We start from the raw sequence: 18,690 nt of genomic DNA, 5'->3' as shown, positions 1-18,690 counted from the left end.
TGGTTGCGGAGATTTGGCGGCCCGGACACATGGCCACACCCCAAGGGGCTGCGGAGGGTGGTCCCCGGGCAGGGCCTGGGGTGGGGTCCCTGCCTTCTGCCCCCCCCACCCTGACCTCCTTAGCCCAGCCAGGGAAATGGGCGCACCGCCGATGCGGGCAAACGGACTCCTGGGATGGGCCAGGAGAGCGGATCCCCGGGACGGAGGGCTCTGGGGGCAGGAGCCGGGCGCGCCTGGGCCCCGGCGAGGCGCCTGCCCCCCGCCCGCCCGGCTTGGGCATGCTTGGCACGCAGCGCGCGGGCCGGTCGGATCCGTATGCGCGCCGCGTGCGCCTATTGGTATGCGGGAGCCGGCCCGGCGCGGGCGTGAGGCGGCCGCGCTGGCGGGCGGCGCGGGGGAGGCGGCGGCGGCGGCGGCGGAGCACGTCCTCGCCCCGAGCTCCGCCTGGGGCCGGGCAGGGTGAGCACAGCCGGCTCCGTCCCGGGGCCTCCAGAGAGGGGAAACTGAGGCACCATCCAGCCCCGGCTCCTCGCTGGGACCCCCGAGCCCCGCACGGACCTCAGTTTCCCTCGCAGGTCTCCCGGGGGCCCCCCTCGGGCACCGAGCGCTGCCTCCGGCTCCTTTCGGCGGCGGGAGACGCGGGTCTCGAGGCCCGCCGGCTGCTCTGAGCCGGGCCCGCGGAGATGGCGGCCCCCTACCCCGGCGGCGGCGGCGGCGGCGGCGAGCTCAAGTGCGGGGCAGGTCGCGGCCGCAGCGTCCCGTGGGACTTTCTGCCGGGGCTGGTGGTCAAGGCCCCGCCCGGACCCTGGTGAGCAAAGCCCCGCCCCCAGGGCCGTGGCCCCGCCCCCAAGGGCGGCCCGGGAGGATTCACACTCAGCCCGCCGCCCCGCCCTCTGGAGCTAGAATTTCTCACCCCGAGTGTGTCAACCTTTGTTCTACAAACAACCCCCACCGTGTTCTGCTCCTACCCCCCCATCCTCCGAGTTCACGCCCAACATTTCATTTCTCCCCTCCAACTCCTCCTCCTTCCCCCCGGAATTTATTTACACCCCGGGTTCTGTCCGCACGGCCCCGGGCAGAATTCACGCGCGGGTTCTGCCCCCACCTCCGGTGTCGAATCCACTTCCCACGTCCCGCCGGGTTCCGAGGCCCCGAGGGCGGGGCCCCCCCAGGCCGCAGCTCCCCCCCCCCCGCCCCGCCGCGAGCCCCGGGGCCCGGCTGACGCCCCCTCCGCGCCGCCCGCCCAGCCTGCAGGCGCAGCGCAAGGAGAAGTCCCGGAACGCGGCGCGCTCGCGGCGCGGAAAGGAGAACCTGGAGTTCTTCGAGCTGGCCAAGCTGCTCCCGCTGCCCGGAGCCATCTCGAGCCAGCTGGACAAGGCGTCCATCGTGCGCCTCAGCGTCACCTACCTCCGCCTGCGCCGCTTCGCCGCCCTCGGGGCGCCGCCCTGGGGACTGCGGGCCACGGGGCCACCGGCCGGCCTGGGTGAGTGCGCAGGCGCGGGGGGCGAGGGTCCCTGTGCACCCCCCGGCGGCCGGAGGGCGGGAGAGCGAGGTGCCCGCAGGCCGTCGCCCAGGCCCCTGGCCGAGAGGGAGGGAGCACGCGGTTGGGAGTCAGCCGGACCATTTGCGCGCCCCTCCCGGGAGGCTTTGACTCTCCAAGCCTCAGTCTTTTCATCTGCAAAACGGGCGCGCGAGGCAGGGATGATTTCATGAGTTCTGGCCCACCGAGGGCCGCCAACACCAGGGATCCGACCCCTGCTCCATGCTGTTATTCTTATTAGGGGAGACGAATCGTTATTATCACAAAGAAGGGCCGCAGCTCCCAGGGCGGGACGGAGCGGGGCTAGCCTGGGCCTCCCCATCCACTCATGGGCAAGAACCCCCCTCACTGAGGCTTGAGGGGACCCAGGGGGAGCACGAGGACTCTGGAGTCTGAATTCTCAGTCTGGGAAAGCGGGAGGGAGACAGTATAACGTGGCAGGTAAGATGGACAGCTCCAGAAAGACTCTCCTGGGTCCCTGTCCCCACTGGGCCACTCCCCAGCAATGTGACCCCCGGGCAGGCCGCCTTACCTCTCTGTCCCTTGTCCATGAAATGGGAATCCTGATGAGAGTCCCTTCGCACGCCCAGAGGGCTGAGATGAAAACCGACCCAGTAATGTATGTGGACACCCCGGACGTAGCTGGCACAGCAGGTGCCACCACCACGTAGTGACTCTGAGGGTCAGTGGTTACTTTGCAGGGCTGTTGGGGTCTGTGGTTCAGTAAGCATCTACTGTGTGCCTGCTACTGTCCTGGGCCCTCGGGATCCCGCAGAAAACAAGTTGGATACAGCCCCTGACGTCCCAGTAGCCAAGACCCAATAATGACATAAGTGGAGAAATGCAATCCGAACCATGGACAAGTAGGATGAGGTACAACACGGGTACACACAGCTAGCCCCCCACTTTTGTTATAATTCAACTTTATTCTTGCTAGATCCGTAGAAGTGTTATGCTCCTGTTATTACCGCTGTTTGACGGATTATTGCTTCTCTCCCGACGAGGAGACAGTCGTGTTAATCCGAGGTCGCAGGTGACAGGGACGGGGCACCCCAGGCTACACTCCCCACCAAGATGAACCAGTGTCCTTAGGGCGAGGTTGGAGGGGCTCCAATTCCCCTCCTGCCCCGGTCCCAGGGGAGGAGGGGGGAGAGAAAATAGCATTGATTAAGCTCGCAATAAATCACCATTTAAATTTAAATAATCCGGCTTCCCAGGCGGTAATTAGGCGAATTGACTGGCGCCGAGAGAATGCGGCATTAGCGCCGCTGATTACTGTCATTACCGCGAACAACATGTGCGCCGGCGGGGGATAAACATCTTGTCTATTGTCCCGAGCGCGGGGAGAGAGGAAGGGTGGGGGCGCCCAGAGAGCCCCTCCGGCGGCCAGCTCCCCCCTTCCACTGCCTGGATGGGCGCTGGAAGGGGACGGGAGCCTGCTGAGGACACGGCTGCGAGGTGGGCAGTGAGGTGGCCCACCGTGGACTTGATGAACGCCCCTGCCTCCTACCCCCTCGGAGCACCCTACCCCCTACCCCCCCACCCCTGCTGCCTGGGCCAGGACAGTCTGTGATGGAGGTACTATGCGGACTCCTTCCTAAATCCCCCGAAAGTGGGTATTTGGAGGCATCTCCTGCTCCACAGAGCCCCCAGGAAGAGGCCGAGTGCCTGCTTCCATAGGGAAACTGAGGACAGTGTCAGCTAGTCAGTAAGGCAGGGTGCCTCCCCCTCTCTGAAGGGGAGGGTGCTCCCCTGTCCTGCTCAGTTAGAAGAGCGAAGATAGCCAATGCACTCTTGAGCACTATTACGAATAACTCGCAAAAAAACCCAAACCCAAACCAAAACTAAACCACAAAAGTCGCTTAATCCTCTCAAAAACAGGAGGAAAGCAACATTGATTCCCATTTTATAGAAGTGGAAGACTGAGCCCCAGAGAGGTGAAGCTGGTTTGCCCAGCGTCCCATCCTCCGAGCCCGGGCCCAGCTGAGATGCAGACTGGCTTCCGGGGTCACCTTCGGAGCCTCCAGGCTTGGCCTGTTCGGAGGTCTCCCCGGACCTTGCAGCCCCCGCCTCTCTCTGGGCCCCGGGCTGATGTCTATAGAACAGCACAACTGATGTGCTGAGGTGCCCCGGAGTCTAGCCCCGGACCTCTGAGTCCAGGAGGAGACAGCCCGGATCCTGTATCAGGGGTCATCATTCATTCACCAGCCGCTGAACCTTCCCTGTGCCAGGCCTCGTCCTGGGGACACCCCAGGGAACAAGACAAAGTCCCTGACCTCCAGGGTGGGCCTACAAGCCCTTCTGGGTAGGCCCTCTGCCCCCCTCCCATCCCTCTGATCTCATTTTTCTACCCCTCTCACCTCCTCAGCTCCCCCCCTGCCCCCACCCCCCACTGGCCACCTTGCTGTTATTCAGAAAAACATGTTCCCACCTCAGGGCCTTTGCACTTGCTGTGCCCTCCTGCAGGAACTCCCTTCCCTCCAAATGTCAGCTTTTCAGGAAACCACCCCTGACCACCCTGAAAACTGAGAGCACCCCTGCCCTCAGCACTCCCTGTCTCCCTTTCCTGTCTTATTTCTTTCCAAAGCACCTATTGTCATCTGACTTTTTTTTTTAAGAGTTTATTTATTTATTTATTTATTTATTTGACACAGAGCACAAGCAAGGGAGAAGCAGGAGCAGGCTCTCCACTGAGCAGGGAGCCTGATGCGGGGCCCGATCCCAGGACCCCAAGATCATGACCTGAGCACAAGGCAGACACTCAATCCACTGAGCCACCCAGGCACCCCGACACTATTTCTTAATTCTCTCTCCCCCATGACACCTTGTACCCTGAGTCCAGAAGAGTGCCTGGGGCAAAGGCCGGCTAAGTGTTTATTGGGTGACTGTGGAACAGAGTGAGGGCATGAGGTTTGACAGAAGCCCCTTAAAAGAAGGGACCTTTGAGCTGAGACTGGGAGGAGGTGAGGAAGCAGGCCCCGAAGAAAGCTGGAAGAAAAGCACATTAGGCCAAGGAAATAGGTGCAAAGGCCCTGAGGCAGACAGGAATCAGCTTGCTGAGTGCAGGCCACAGCGAGGCCTCGGAGTCCAGAGAGGAGTAGGTGAGGCAGGGGGCGCGGACGGCAGAGACCAAGTCCTGCAGGACCTCGTGGGCTTTGGTGAGGACGTTGGCTGTTAGCCGAGCGGGATGGGGGACAAGCGGATGAGGGACCGAGGTGGCCTAGGTGGCAGTCCTGAGGGTGGAAGCAGGGAGCCACATGCGGAGGTGAGTGCAGAGGCCTCAGGCCTGCCCCCAGGGAGCGAGGCTTCCCTGTCCCCAGACACGGAACATCTCTGGGGCCAACTAAGATTAGGAGGTGACCAGACTCCCAGAGCCCTGGGAGCGGCCTTCTCCCCCTGTCCCCTCTGTCCCTGCTTGGTGATGACAAATGGGACAGTTCTCAGCAGACAGGCTCCAATAAGCAACCAGCAAATGTTTGTTGAATGAGTGAGTGATGGTTGGGGTTTGGGCTTGAGGAGGGGGCAGATCCGGGAGCAGTGAAGAGGGGAATTTGGGGGTGGGAGGAGTTGAGGCATTTGCTGGGAGAGGGGGGAACGGGGGAGGGGGGAGGAGGGGGGGAACGGAGTTGGGTTTGCGGAGGCGGAGGGAGGGATAAGACGCCTCAGTCAGTGAGGGGACCGACCCCAAAGCTCCCGTCCCAACCGGGGAGCAGCGAGCCCTCCCCCTGCGCACCCCCACCCGACGTGCCCATTAAGGCTGTTAATTGCAGCCGTTCAGTCTGACCTGGGCTGATCCTGTGAGCGGGAAAATGAAGGAATTAGCAAAAATGACAGGGGAAAATTGCGACAATTAGCAGGCGGCATTGTTCCTGCCTGTCACCCGGCTGGTTCGCGCTGCATCTCGGGGGAGGGGTCCCCATCACCCTCCCCCCCATTTATTGTTCCTGGAGCTCCAGCCAGGGGTGGGGAAAGGGTGCGAACAGCGGGAGGCGCTCCTGGGAGAAGGAGGCGTGGCCAAGACGCTAGGGGGCCGGGGGCGGGGCGGGGGCGGGGCTGGAGCCGAGGGCCGGGGTGGGGGCGGGGCGGGGCGGGGCTTGGCCGCCTGCTGTTTTGATGGTCTGGAAATAACAATAGTAATCACACTATTAATACTAATCCCGGCTCTGCATCTGGGAGCACCTGCCGTGTGCCAGGCGGGCGCTGGGCCCGAGCAGCCGGTGAGGTCGGCGCTCTTTGCAAAGCCACCTGACAGAGGAGGAAACTGAGGCACAGAGAGGTGAAGGGACTGGGCCCAGGGCACACAGCCTGGGAGGGCTTGGCACCAGACCTGGTGACCTTCAAGGTCACTGTGTCCCCTGGCTCCCCTCTCCGGACATAGGGCCCCTTGGGAGGGAGGTGGCAGTTCTCTGCAGGGTCAGGGAGAGGGTCCTGGGTGGGAACAGACTTAAGCCACCCTCACCCGACACCTCTGCTCCTGCCTGAGGGGGTGCTGCTGGGTCAGGGGGCTGGGTCCCTCTTTGCCCTGTCTCATTTGCCATGTCCTTCTGTCATGGTCTTTCTCTGGATGTCTCTCTGGGCATCTCCTTTCTGTTCTCTCCATCTCTTCATCTCTGTCTTCGTCTGTCTCTGTCTGAATTTCTCTGTGTCTACATGTCTGTCCCTATCTCTTTTAAAATACTTTTTAAGATTGGGCAGCCCAGGAGGCTCAGCGATTTAGTGCAGCCTTCAGCCCAGGTGTGACCCTGGAGACCCAGGATCAAATCCCACGTCGGGCTCCCTGCAAGGAGCCTGCTTCTCCCTCTGCCTGTGTCTCTGTCTCTCTCTCTCTCTCTCTCTGTGTGTGTGTGTCTCATGAACAAGTAAAAAAATATTAACTTTTTAAGATTTATTCATTTTAGAGAGAGGGAAAGAAAGAGCAGGGTGGAGGGGAGGAGCAGAGGGAGAGGGAAAGAGAGAAATCTCAAGCTGACTCACCTCTGAGCACAGAGCCCCATGCAGAGCTCGATCTTACCACCCTGAGATCATGACCTGAGCAGAAATTGGGAGTCAGATGCATAGCCAACTGAGCCACCCAGGTGCCCCTTAAAACTTTTTTTTTAACTTTTTTTTTAATGGCAGTAAAATGTATATAATATGGAGTTCAGCATTTTAAAATGTATGGTGGGGGGACACCTGGGTGGCTCAATGGTTGAGCATCTGCCTTTGGCTCAGGTCATGATCCCGGGGTCCTGGGATCGAGTCTCGTCGGGTTCCCCGCAGGGAGCCTGCTTCTCCCTCTGCCTGTGTCTCTGCCTCTCTTTCTGTGTCTCTCGAATAAATGAATAACATCTTTAAAAAACATAAAATGTACAAAGGGCACCTGGGTGGCTCAGTCCATTATGCATCCAACTCTTGATCTCAGCTCATGTCTTGATCTCAGGGTTGTGAGTTCAAGCTCTACAATAGGCTCCCCATGGATCCCACTCAAATTAAACAATAAAATAAAAATAAAGTGTACAATTCAGTGGCAAACCATAGAGTCACAGAGTTGTGCAACCACCACTCTGTCTGGTTCCAGAACATTTTCATCGCACCCCCAAAAAACCTAGTCCACATTAGCAGACACTCCCCATGCCCCCTCTCTCCTGCCAAACACCCCCCTCCCCCAACCACCAACCTGCTTCCTGTCTCTATGGATTTGCGTGCTCTGGACAATTCAGAGAAACAGAGTCACACTGTGTGTGGTCTCTTGTGTCTTGCATGTCTTCACTTTAAAAAAAAATATTTTATTTATTCATGAGAGACACAGAGAGAGAGAGGCAGAGACACAGGCAGAGGGAGAAGCAGGCTCCTTTCAGGGAGCCCGACCTGGGGTTTGATCCTGGGTCTCCAGGGTCACACCCTGGGCTGAAGGCAGACGCTCAACCGCTGAGCCATCCAGGCGTCCCTGTCTTCACTTTTTAAAAAAGTAGGCTCCACGCTCAACATGGGGCTCAAACTCGTGTCCCTGATACCATGAGTTGCCCACTCCACTAAGTCAGCCAGGTGCCCCATCATAATGTTTTCAGAGTCCAGCTGCATCAGAGCACGTGTCCTGGCTTCATTCATTTTCCTGGCTGAATAGTATTCCATTGCATGAATATGGCACATTTATTTATCTGTCCGTCAGGTCATGGACTTTGACGTGTTTTCACTTTTGGCTGTTAGGAATCGTGCTCCTGTGAACATCTGTGTACAACTATTTGTTAGAACACCTGTTCCCAGTTCTTTGGGGGTATATACCTAGAAGTGGAATTGCTGGGTTGGGTGGCAGGTGATTCTATGCGTGATTTATTGAGGAGCCTCCGTACTGTTCTCCAGAGTGGCCAGCAATGCAGTCTCACCAGCAATGCAGAGGGGTTCTGATTTCTCCACATCCTCCCAACATTTCTCTGAATTCTAGCCATCCTAGTAGGTGTGAGGTGATATCTCGTTGGGGTTTGGTTTTTTTAAGATTTTTTTAAATATTTTATTTATTTATTGATGAAAGACACACACAGAGAGGCAGAGACACAGGAAGAGGGAGAAGCAGGCTTCATGCAGGGAGCCCAATTCTGGATCCCAGGATCATGACCTGAGCCGAAGGCAGGCACCCAACCGCTGAGACATGCAGGCATCCTTTTTTTAAGATCTTAAGTCATCGGGATCCCTGGGTGGCGCAGCAGTTTGGCGCCTGCCTTTGGCCCAGGGCGCGATCCTGGAGACCCGGGATCGAATCCCATGTTGGGCTCCCGGTGCATGGAGCCTGCTTCTCCCTCTGCCTATGTCTCTGCCTCTTTCTCTCTCTCTCTCTCTCTCTCTGTGTGACTATCATAAATAAATAAAAAATTAAAAAAAAAAAGATCTTAAGTCATCTCTACACCCTATGCAGGGGTTGAACTCATGACCCTGAGATCAAGAGTCACCCGCTCCACCAACTAAGCCAGCTTGGTGCCCCTGTTCTTTTTTTTTTTCTTTTTTTTTTTCTATTGAGTTGCAATGCCCGTCTCTCTGTATTCCTCTGTATTTCCTTCCTCTGTATGTCTCTCCATCTGCTTATCTGTTTGGTGTCTTTGTGTCTCCATATCTGTTTCTTTTTTTCTGTCTTTCTCTCTCTGGCTCTCTGTACCTCTCTCTAGTCTCATTCCCATCCTTTGGATCTTACTTCACACCACTTTTTCAATCCTTCCTGGTGCTGGTACATAAAATAATTCTGTATTTGTGAGTTTCTTGCCCCCGGCCTGGGTGCCTCCACAGGGGAGGAGTAGGCTGTCCAGGGCACCTCCTTGTCCCTAGCACAGGGCCTGCTGCACACCTGGTGCTCAGGGAGACTTTCTGAATGAATGAGTGCATAGATGGCTCCCTGCATCCACTGGTGTCTCCCTATCTCTGTGGCATCTCAGCCTCTTTCCGCCCCTCCCACCCCACCCCACAAGCCCAAGTCGTCCCCCCCCCACACACACAGGGCCCAGGCCCCCGGTACCCTAAGATGACTACAGGACTGGGGAGGAGAGAGGGAGATCTGTAGCCTGGCTCAAATGGGGGCCTACCCACAGGCCCCGGCCTCACCCCTCCCTCTGTCCCCAGCCCCAGGCCACCGGGGGCCCATGGCGCTGGTCTCCGAAGTCTTTGAGCAGCACCTGGGTGGACACATCTTACAGGTGAGGTCCTTTCCCTGCCTGCTGCTCCTTGCTGCCACCTGGTGGCCACCTGCGGAGAGCAGCACCCTGTTCTCCAGCATCCATCCCCCCAGGAGCATCCCCAGGGGCTCCCCCTCCTGCCTGTCCTTTCCCACCACCACGGAAGCCCCTCCCCACCCCAATTAATCCATCCGAGGTGGAGATCCAGATTTCAGAATCTCTTACCACTTGCCTGCTGGACAGACAGATGCCCAGCCCTCCTCTCCCTACTTCTCCCCACTTTAGTCCCTGGATGGCTTCGTGTTTGCCTTGAACCAGGAAGGGAAGTTCCTCTACATCTCGGAGACCGTCTCCATTTATCTGGGCCTCTCGCAGGTAAGGGGCCCGCTGCAGGCTGCCTGGATTGGCTCACTGGCTCAGCCACCGTGTCCCCTGCGGGCCCGTGCATGCCCTTTCTCTCTCCTGGCCTCACCATCCCAGCCAGAAAAGCGAACTGGATCTATGGTCCTCCAAGTGCACCTGGGGGAACCCCAGAAAGCTCCACCTTACAGGTAGAGGGGAGTGGCTATTAAAATAACAGGTCAATTTGAAGAAGGCAGAGCAGCAGAAAGATCAGTTTGTCGATGAGTGTTTGCCAAATGCACCGTATTTACCCAGACTTCCTTTATCTTAACAATTGTGAAGAATTGCTGCAATTTGTATTGGAAGGGCTTGGGTTTTGCCAACTTTGGAAGATTTTCTGTGGCGCTTTAGTGGACTGGCTTGCGTTTTGTCTTTATTTCCGCCAGCTGCTTCTGCCCCAGCTCCTGCAGCTGGCATTGAAAGGTAAAAGGCAGGCAGGCAGAAACCGAGAACCCCCATCCCTGGGGGGCCTGGCTCCTGGTGGCATCTTAGGCCTTCCCAACCCATTCAGGACAAATCGCTATCCTCTCATCACTTTTGCAAAGGTTTGAGCAAATGGGAAATTTAGAAAAGCCAGCGCTTGGTTTTGGCCTTTGTGAGCACCTTTTCGGTGAGTTGTTGGAGAGGCCTGGGGGAAGAAGACCCTGAAAGTAGGGGAATGTGGACAAGAGGAGGGGAGGGGAGGTAGAGGGGAGGACAGACTTGCAGCTGGTGCAGGGAAGGGTTCGATGAGGAGGAGTTCAGAGGGAGGAGGGACAGAGGGAAGCGCTGGATCTCAAGCCCGGGGCAGTGGGAGCTCTGGGAGGTTTCTGAGAGGAGGGGGGCCATGGTCAGAGAAGTAACTTAGCAGGGGTATTTGAATGGAAACTAAAGGCCAAAAGAATAGGGAGGACTCTGGGGCAGGAACACAGCTGGGATGGGGGTGGGAGTGATGGGGACCTGGACTGGGGGAGGTGTGGTACAAAGGAGGACTGCTTTGAGAGATTTGCGGGTGAATTGAATGGTAGGCAGTCTGACTAAAAAGCTCTAACTCTCTAAAGAGTTCGAAAACCATTCCACTGCTTGTGTCCTGATTTCCATCCCTGCTGGGACATCCTGTGGTTCATTTGGGGCCAAATGGAGGCTATGACAATCGGCCACGCAGCTCCCTAACGGAGTAAGCAGGTGCAGAAAATCCTTAATGATCACCGGATTTGACGTGAGAAGGCATAAGAAGAGCTTAAGTGTGTATCTCCTCTGAAAAAGTTAAAAAGAAATTCTAATAACGTAGAACTGGCACGAAGGGCGCCTGCAACCTAGGCGAGTGGGCCGGAGGCTAAACCGCGGGCGAGTGGCTGCGCGCGCATCTCACCAGCCCTCTGCGGTCCCCTCTTCCGCCGGCAGGTGGAGCTGACGGGTAGCAGCGTCTTCGACTACATCCACCCCGGGGACCACTCGGAGGTGCTGGAACAATTGGGCCTCCGGACCCCCACCCCCGGGCCTCCCACCCCGCCCTCCGTGCCCTCCTCTTCCTCCTCCTCGTCTTCGTCCTCGCTTGCGGATACCCCTGAGATCGGTAATTCCAAGGGCCTGAGGGTAGATCAAGGGACACCTGGTACCCCAGCCATGCCGGCTTTCAACAAAAACCACTCTCCTTCAAGCTGCAAAGCACATTTTTGTAAAATGAATCAGAGTCTAAACCGAAGCAACAAGGCTCGGCTCCCTATAATTGCCTAGGCTGCCAAGGATTGCCTGGCTCCCCAGGATTTGAGTTTCAGAAAGACCCTTCTGGCCACCAAGTGGGGATGGGTGCCTGGGGGTTCCAGATGGAACCCAGCTCTGGCAATAAGAAAACAATGCATGGCTCATTGGAGTTCACGCGTGCTGTGCCTTAAGTGTGTAACTGCATTGAATCCTAATCACAACCCCACAAGCAGGAGCTATCACTGTCTTCATTTTGCAGAGGTGGAAACTGAGGCCCAGCACAGAGAGGTTAAGTTAACTGCCCCAGGTCACACAGCTGTAAGTGGTTGATCTGGACTCCAGCCCAGGTTTGTCTGGCTCCAGCATCTGTGCTTCCAGGCCTTCTCTCCAGTGGAATATTCCACTCCGTGTTGGCGAAGGAGGGTGCCGGGAGATTACCCTGGAAGTTTCTTTTAGTTCTATGATGTTGGGGGACTCGAGGTTAACTTCCCTATGAGTAGGATTTTCTCATATTGGGTTTGCTTCACACCAAAAACATCTGAGCTCTCAGCAGTGCTTGCAAGCTTGGGAGATGTTTGTGACACCCACGGGGTCCACTGGGGAGTGTGATTACAGTTGCACCAAAGACTGAGGCCCAGGTTTGTCTGGGTGTCAGCTGTTAGAAGGCTGTCACCGGGTTTATAGACCAACCTGTAGTTGTGGGTCTTGTTTCTCTACCCTGAGCCCCTGCTCTGTGCTGGAGAGGGCTGGGGACACAACAATGACAGTCCAGGTGGTGAAGACTAGTCCCCAGCAAATGATGATCCCGAGTGGTCAGGGCTGGAGTGGGAGACCCCAGAGGGACGGCTCACCCAGCCTGGAGGTCAGGGAGGGCTCCCTGGAGGAGGCTCTGTCTCACCTGGGTCCTGGAGTTTGTAGCTAGAGATGGGGTCAGCGGGAGGCAGTTCTTGCCCAAGTTTTAGGCCGATGTGAGGAGCTGGGCTTTATCCCAAGGGTCCTAGGGAGCCATGGCAGTTTCAGGGCAGGGAGGGACAGGGTCGTATCTGAGCTTTAGAAAGACCCAGCTGGCTGCCACTTAGAGGGAGGTTGGTATACGACTTCAGTGTATGACCGTAGGCCGTGGCCATGACGCCGTCTGGCCAGCTGTCCAGGGGCTAGGGGGGCGTGTGGTTTCTCCCGCAGGACCCCATAACCCTCCTCACTCTCCCCTCCCAGAGGCCAGCGCCGCGGAGGCGCCTCCCTTCTCCCGGGTCCAGGAGCGCTCCTTCTTCATCCGCATGAAATCCACCCTCACCAAGAGGGGGCTGCACGTCAAGGCCTCGGGGTACAAGGTGCGTGTGGGCTCCCTGGCCCCGGCTCCTGGCGCCCGAGTCCCCTCGCCCACCTGGGGGGAGCTCCCGCATGCCAGCCAGCCATGGCCTCGTGCCCGGGCACCTGTGGGTGACGGGCCCCCCTCCTCCAACCCCGCCTGCCGCCTGCAGGTCATCCACGTGACGGGGCGCCTTCGGGCCCGCTCCCTGGGCCTTGTGGCTCTGGGCCACACCTTGCCCCCCGCCCCACTGGCCGAGCTGCCACTACACGGACACATGATCGTCTTCCGTCTCAGCCTGGGTCTCACCATCCTTGCTTGTGAGAGCAGGTACCGGGGTTGGGGGCCGAGGCGGGCGGCTGGGGCCACGCGGGAGAGCTGGGGCGCTGGGGAGCCCCGGGGGCGGAAGAGCGGCGGAGGTACTGGAAGACGGGGCCGGGGCGGGGCCTGCGGGAGGGGCGTGGTCGTGCTGGGGGCGGGGCTTGCGCGGGGCCCCCTGCTGCAGAGCCCCGCCCCTCCCGACCCCCTCGGCCTCCCGCCTCTCCTCTCCACTGTCTCCTGCACCGTGCAGTGGGGAAATTAAATAGTGAGATCGTCCCCACGCTCTGAGCGCCTTCGGAGTGCCCGGGGCCACCCCACACCCACCCGGGAGTGGTGAATGCCCGTAGTCACCCCAGGAGGGACACTGGTATTTAACCCATTTGACCCAGGGTTAAACTGAGGCCCAGACCACCCCAGAGCCAGGTTTTGTACCCTGGTGATTCCAGAACCAACCCTGCCTTTTTTCCTCCTCCCCGTGGTTTCAGACCCCTTCTCACCTCTCTCTGTCGCCCGCTGTCCTCAGAGTCAGCGATCACATGGACCTGGGGCCCTCAGAGCTCGTGGGTCGCAGCTGCTACCAGTTTGTCCATGGACAGGATGCAGCCAGGATCCGCCAGAGCCACCTGGACCGTGAGAAACCCCGCCTCCCAGCACCCCCATGCCCTGCACCCTGAGCCACAGCTCAGACGTGGGGTGGGAGTAAAGGGACCGTGGTGTCTCTCTGACCCACCCTTAGAAATCTAGAAGGTCTCCATGCCAGGTTAGCACTTGGTCCTTCTGACTCGGTCTCTGTCCATCTCCTCCCTACCGCCACCCTCTCTGTGCCCCTGTCTCTCCATCTCTTTCTGTATCTGTCTCTCTCTGACTGTCTCGGCTCATCCCTGGGCTGGGCCCAGTGCTGGACAAGGGGCAGGTGATGACCGGTTACTACCGCTGGCTGCAACGGGCTGGGGGCTTCGTGTGGCTGCAGTCCGTGGCCACCGTGGCTGTGAGTGGGAAGAGCCCCGGGGAGCGCCACGTGCTCTGGGTCAGCTATGTGCTCAGGTGAGGGCTGTACCCCGCCCGGCCCACAGGGGCCTCAGAACCCCTCCACAAGACTCTGCTGTCTCTCCCCAGCTTAGTGGTGGTGGTAGGTTTCTTGAAGAGGCCAAGCCCAGAGGGTTTGAAAAACAGGAAGGGGACAGGGGGACAGTGAGAGGAAAGACCTTCAGGTGGTGTGACCTTGCTTGCAGAGGGCAGAGAGGAGTGAAGACACAGCTTTGAGGTGGCTTCTGCCCCAGGCAGAGGGTCTGGGCCTGATTCCGGGGCACGGGGAAGCCATGGCAGGGCTTAAGGCTGGAGAGGGTCACAGTCACATCTGCTTTGTGGAAAGATGCATGAAGTGGGAGGTCTGAAGAACAGGACCAGGGCCCGGAGCCCAGGGAAGAGGCTGGGGTGGCTCCGGGAAATGCCAGGCAGTGCAGGTGGAGGAGGGGAGGTGGCCATCTGCTGCCACCCACATCTCTGGCTTTGCCAGGCCTGGGTTCCAGCCTCTGAGGGTAGCAGTGGTCTGAAAGGAAGATGCTCAGGGGAGATGAGCATGAGGTGCCCAGGAGATACCTAGATGGCGACATCTGGGGGCGGGGGCCGGGCTGCCCAGGTCTGGCCTATGGAGATAGGACTAAGCTGGGCTAGACCCCAGGTTGGCTAGACCCCGGGGTTCCAGTGATGAGCCCTAAGTACAATGGGGTGGGGGTTCTATCCCACCTGTCCTGTCCCCAGCCAAGCCGAGGGTGGCCAGACCCCCCTGGATGCCTTCCAGCTTCCAGCCAGCGTGGCCTGTGAGGACATATCCAGCCCAGAGCCAGAGCCCACAGGTGAGCCCCACCTCCCACCTCACCCCAGGAAGCTCCAAGGGGCCTCTGGGGCATGAGCTCTCTAGTCTGGAAGCCACATTAGCCACGTGTGATCACTTACATTCAATTAAAAATGGAAGATTCAGTTTCTCAGTCACCCATGCCGCATTGTAAGGCTCAGTAGCCTCATGTGGCCAGTGGCTAATGAGCTGGATCATGCAGATATGGAACGTCATCGAGGAAAGTTCTGTTGGACAGCAAGGGTCTAGACCAGGGTCTGTCAGTCTCCCCTCTACTGATATCTAAGGCCAAATCATCCTTAGCTTTGGGGGCTGTCCTGTGCATTGTAGGGTGTTTCACAGAATCCCCAGCCTCCACCCACTAGATGCCAGGAGCACCCTCCACCCTAGTTGTGGCAACCAAATATGTCTCCAGACTGTCACATGTGCCCCTATGGGACAAAATGTTCCCAGCTGAGACCCACAGGTCTAGACCACTGAACTCAGCTTCATTCTACAGCTGGGAAGAGTGGGGGCTGGGGACGCACACACCAGCGCCCTTCATGTCTCCCTTTTCCAGAGCCAGAGCCTCCAGCAGAAGGGAAGCAAGCTGCCCCCCTAGACAAGGATGAGGCTCCCCGGAGCCGGGGCAAACGCATCAAAGTGGAGCCTGGCCCAGGGGAGGCTAAAGACCCAGAGGACAGTGGAGACGAGGAGCCATCCAGCCACCCAGCCCTGCCGAGGCCTGAGTTCACTTCTGTTATCCGGGCAGGGGCCCTGAAGCAGGACCTGGTGCGGCCCTGGGGCCTGGGGCCTCCCGGAGACCCCCCACCTTCCCTCCTCCATGCCAGCTTCCTGCCCCCCGTCGTGCGGGGCCTGTGCACCCCCGGCGCCATCCGCTACGGTCCTGCGGAGCTGGGCCTCATGTACCCACACCTCCAGAGGCTGGGCCCGGGCCCCACCCTCCCCGAGGCCTTCTACCCGACCCTGGGCCTGTCATACCCGGGGCCCACAGGCGCCAGGGTGCAGCGGAAGGGGGACTGAGGACTCCAGAGCTGCCTACAGAGCCGGACCCTGGGGGACAGGTGGCGCCCCGAGGGCACTGCGATGAGGCTCTCAGTCCTGTACGCCATCCCAGGAAATTAAACACCATCTCCCCCTCTGTGGCTCGGTCTCCAGGGGCCTTGGGGCTCCTCTCTCCTTTTTGTTACCCTCCTTGGTCACCTCCGGCTGCCACAGCTGGCTCCCATGCCCGCCCTCTCAGTCGCAGGAACCACCACTCAGAACATGCAGCGAGCAAAGGGTCAGGTTTTAATGTCCCGGTCCTCGGGCCACCCCCTGGCCGTCCAGCGCCCGGCCATTCCCCGTGGCCCAGCTGCTCACTCTGGCGGTGGCCGGCCTGCTTCATCGGGGCCTTCAGCAGCGGCTGTCCCATCGTCCTCGGGCACCAGTTCCACATCCAGCTCCAGTTGGCCCATGTAAAGGCCGACAGCACAAGCCCACAGCAGGCCTACAGCCAGCACGGCCCCCACGCTGGCTGCTGCGCCCCCCAATGACAGCTGCATGGGTCCTCGCAGCGCCGCCAGGCCCACCACGTAGGAGGAGCCACCCCACACCACGCACAGGCCGCCCAGCAGGAAGAAGCCTGTGCGGAGACAGGGCAGAGGGGCCACAGTCAACAGAAGGGAGGGCCTGAGCTCCCAGGCTGGGGCTGCAGTGGGGTGGCTGGAGGCTGGAGTCTGGAGTCTGGGAGCCAGATGACCCAGGGACGGAGGTGGGTCAGGAGACCCAGATGAAGTTAACCGATGGGGCAAACTCAAGGTCAGGGTAGGGGTCAGTACAGAGCCAAGCTCAGGGGCATGAGAAGGGGTCAGAGGGGATGTCTAGGAGGTGGAGGTGGCATACAGGACCAAAGGAGGAGTGGGGAGCTGGTCTGAGAGGGTCAGAGGGGTGGCAGTAGCAGCCAAGCCAGTCTGGGGCTGGGCCAGCATGAGGGGCTCCGATGGGACCCTCATCTTTGTTGAGAAGTCAGATGGGAGGGGCAAAGACCCACGGCCAACCCAGGGCCACGGGGCGAGAGTGGGGGTCTGTACTCACCGTAGGCAGCTTCCCGACCCATGTCACTCTGCATGAAGGAGATGACCCCGATGCCTGATGCCAGGAGGCCATTGCGGAACCAGGAGAGGAAGGCTACAGGAAGAGGGGGTGGGGGGACCAAATCGTATCAGCCCAAACCCTGCCTCCAGCCCCATCTGCCCGGACAGTTATCCCACCCTAAATCCCCGCCTAGTCCTGGCGGCCCTCCACCTAACCTTATCCCCCCACCCCCAACTGTCTGGCTCCCATCCATCTCTGAGCCCTCTCCCTCAAACTCCGCAGCACCAAAGATTCAAGTCACTCTGAAGAATGTGGAGGGGAATCTAGAACCAGAATTGCAGGACCTAGACCCCTGGACAGACTGGCAGATCCCCAGTGGTCATCCTGGTCAACACCCCCCGCCCTATACAGGTATATCCCCGCTCCGGGACGAACTCTTCCGGTCTCTCTCCAGCTTCCCCCTTCAGTTTTCCTCCAACGCCAACTATCTGCTACCGCGTCGGTCCTTCCTAGATGTCACTTACATCCATTCAAGGCCCTTGTGGGGCGCTAACGGACTAGTCGGGGTTACAAACCCCACACCCTCCACTCCATCCTCTATCTACCCTCTCCGCATGGGAGGCCCCGCCCCCGGCAGCCTGGATCACCTGGCCCTCCAATCAGCCCAGAGCTTTTCTTTTATTGGTTGTTCCTCCCTCCAATCCGGAGCTCGCCCCCTCTTCGGTGGGGATCCACGCTCCCGCCTAATGCAGAGTGGTCTCCTCTTCAAGCTGAACTGGCTCGTCCAGCGCGGACCCCTCTAGCTGGCAACTCCCCTGCCCGCAGCCCTCTCCGGACGCCCCTCTCGCCCAGGCAGTGCAATTTTATAAGGCGGCCTGTCCTAGCCCGACCGACCGCTCCGATCCCTACTGCACCCCGCTAACTGCACACACCGTCCCATCCGCAAGCCCGCAAAGAATTGCGGACAGACTGCGCTCTTGCAGCAAGCGCTTCCCTGCGCTTATACGGAAGCCCTTCTCGCTCCGGAGCCCCGGCCCAGTTTCCAGCAGGAGCCCCGCCCCCACCCCCCGCTCGCGCGCGTCGGCAGCTCGGCTATCCGGGACCCCCTCTCCCATCGGGGCCGACCCCAGCCTCAGACCTGTCTCGTGCGCCTTCCGGAGGAGCCAGGCGTCCGCACGGTCCAGCTCGGACACGGGGGGCGGCGAAGCCCCAGCGCGGGGGCCGTGGCCGGGGGCGAAGGACCCCCGGGCGCCCCCGCTCCGGGGCCGCGGAGGCGGCAGCAGCGCCCCCCGGAAGCGGAGCCGGGCCAGTCGGGCAGCCCGAGCCCACCACCAGCCGCCTCCCATGGTTCTCACTACGGCCGCCGCTCACCGCCCCGCCCTCACGGGCTGGCCGTAGGCTGGAGAACACGTCACTCAGGCTGGGCAGCTCACCCATTGGTTCTGCGAGCGCCACTCAGGGCTGGCCCCCACTGTCCATTGGTCGAAAGGGCGGTGGTTCCTCCTCTGTCATCTGTGCCGGTACTGCGCGTCCCGCCTTGCTCTTGCTGCTGGACTACGAATCCCAGAGATCATTGAGCCCATAGAAGACCGATCTTCGAAGCTGGGGGCACGATGTCTGCCGGGACTTGTAGTTTTTGTTAATAACTTTAATTCTAATAGCCAATAAACCAAACTAAACCAAAACAAAACTCTGGTTAATGTAGGACCTTACCAAAATCTCGAAGAGCCGAGAGGAGAAAATAAAACAACATAAATCCCACCGATGAACAGTTACTACTAATACTTTGTTGTACTCCTGACCCGTCTTTTTTCTAGGCAAATGTGAAACGAGATACCATCTGACAAATTAACTTTTTTCACAAAAC

General features: G+C 59.3%; 2 protein-coding genes across 2 annotated transcripts; one reads left to right on the top strand and one right to left on the bottom strand.

Moving 5' to 3' along the window:
* The first annotated feature begins 570 nt into the window (after positions 1–570).
* On the top strand, positions 571–15,892 carry NPAS1 (neuronal PAS domain protein 1). The gene is made up of 11 exons (XM_072773868.1): positions 571–808; positions 1,248–1,483; positions 9,125–9,198; positions 9,463–9,552; positions 10,963–11,134; positions 12,478–12,593; positions 12,744–12,901; positions 13,416–13,522; positions 13,789–13,936; positions 14,654–14,748; positions 15,307–15,892. The coding sequence occupies exons 1-11, from the start codon at positions 684–686 to the stop codon at positions 15,768–15,770; spliced, it is 1,785 nt and encodes a 594-aa protein (XP_072629969.1). The 5' UTR covers positions 571–683; the 3' UTR covers positions 15,771–15,892.
* A 126-nt stretch (positions 15,893–16,018) lies between these two features.
* Positions 16,019–18,193, bottom strand: TMEM160 (transmembrane protein 160). Its single transcript, XM_072773873.1, has 3 exons — positions 17,962–18,193; positions 16,824–16,916; positions 16,019–16,371 (listed from the first exon to the last, which is right to left on the bottom strand). Exons 1-3 carry the CDS (start codon positions 18,167–18,169, stop codon positions 16,106–16,108), a joined length of 567 nt encoding a protein of 188 aa, XP_072629974.1. The 5' UTR covers positions 18,170–18,193; the 3' UTR covers positions 16,019–16,105.
* Positions 18,194–18,690: the final 497 nt, after the last annotated feature.

The sequence above is a fragment of the Canis lupus genome, chromosome 1 (assembly GCF_048164855.1).
Source record: "Canis lupus baileyi chromosome 1, mCanLup2.hap1, whole genome shotgun sequence".
Taxonomy (NCBI): Eukaryota; Metazoa; Chordata; class Mammalia; order Carnivora; family Canidae; genus Canis; species Canis lupus.
Note: the sequence above shows the minus strand (reverse complement) of the source record. Positions and strands in the feature narration are given on the sequence as shown.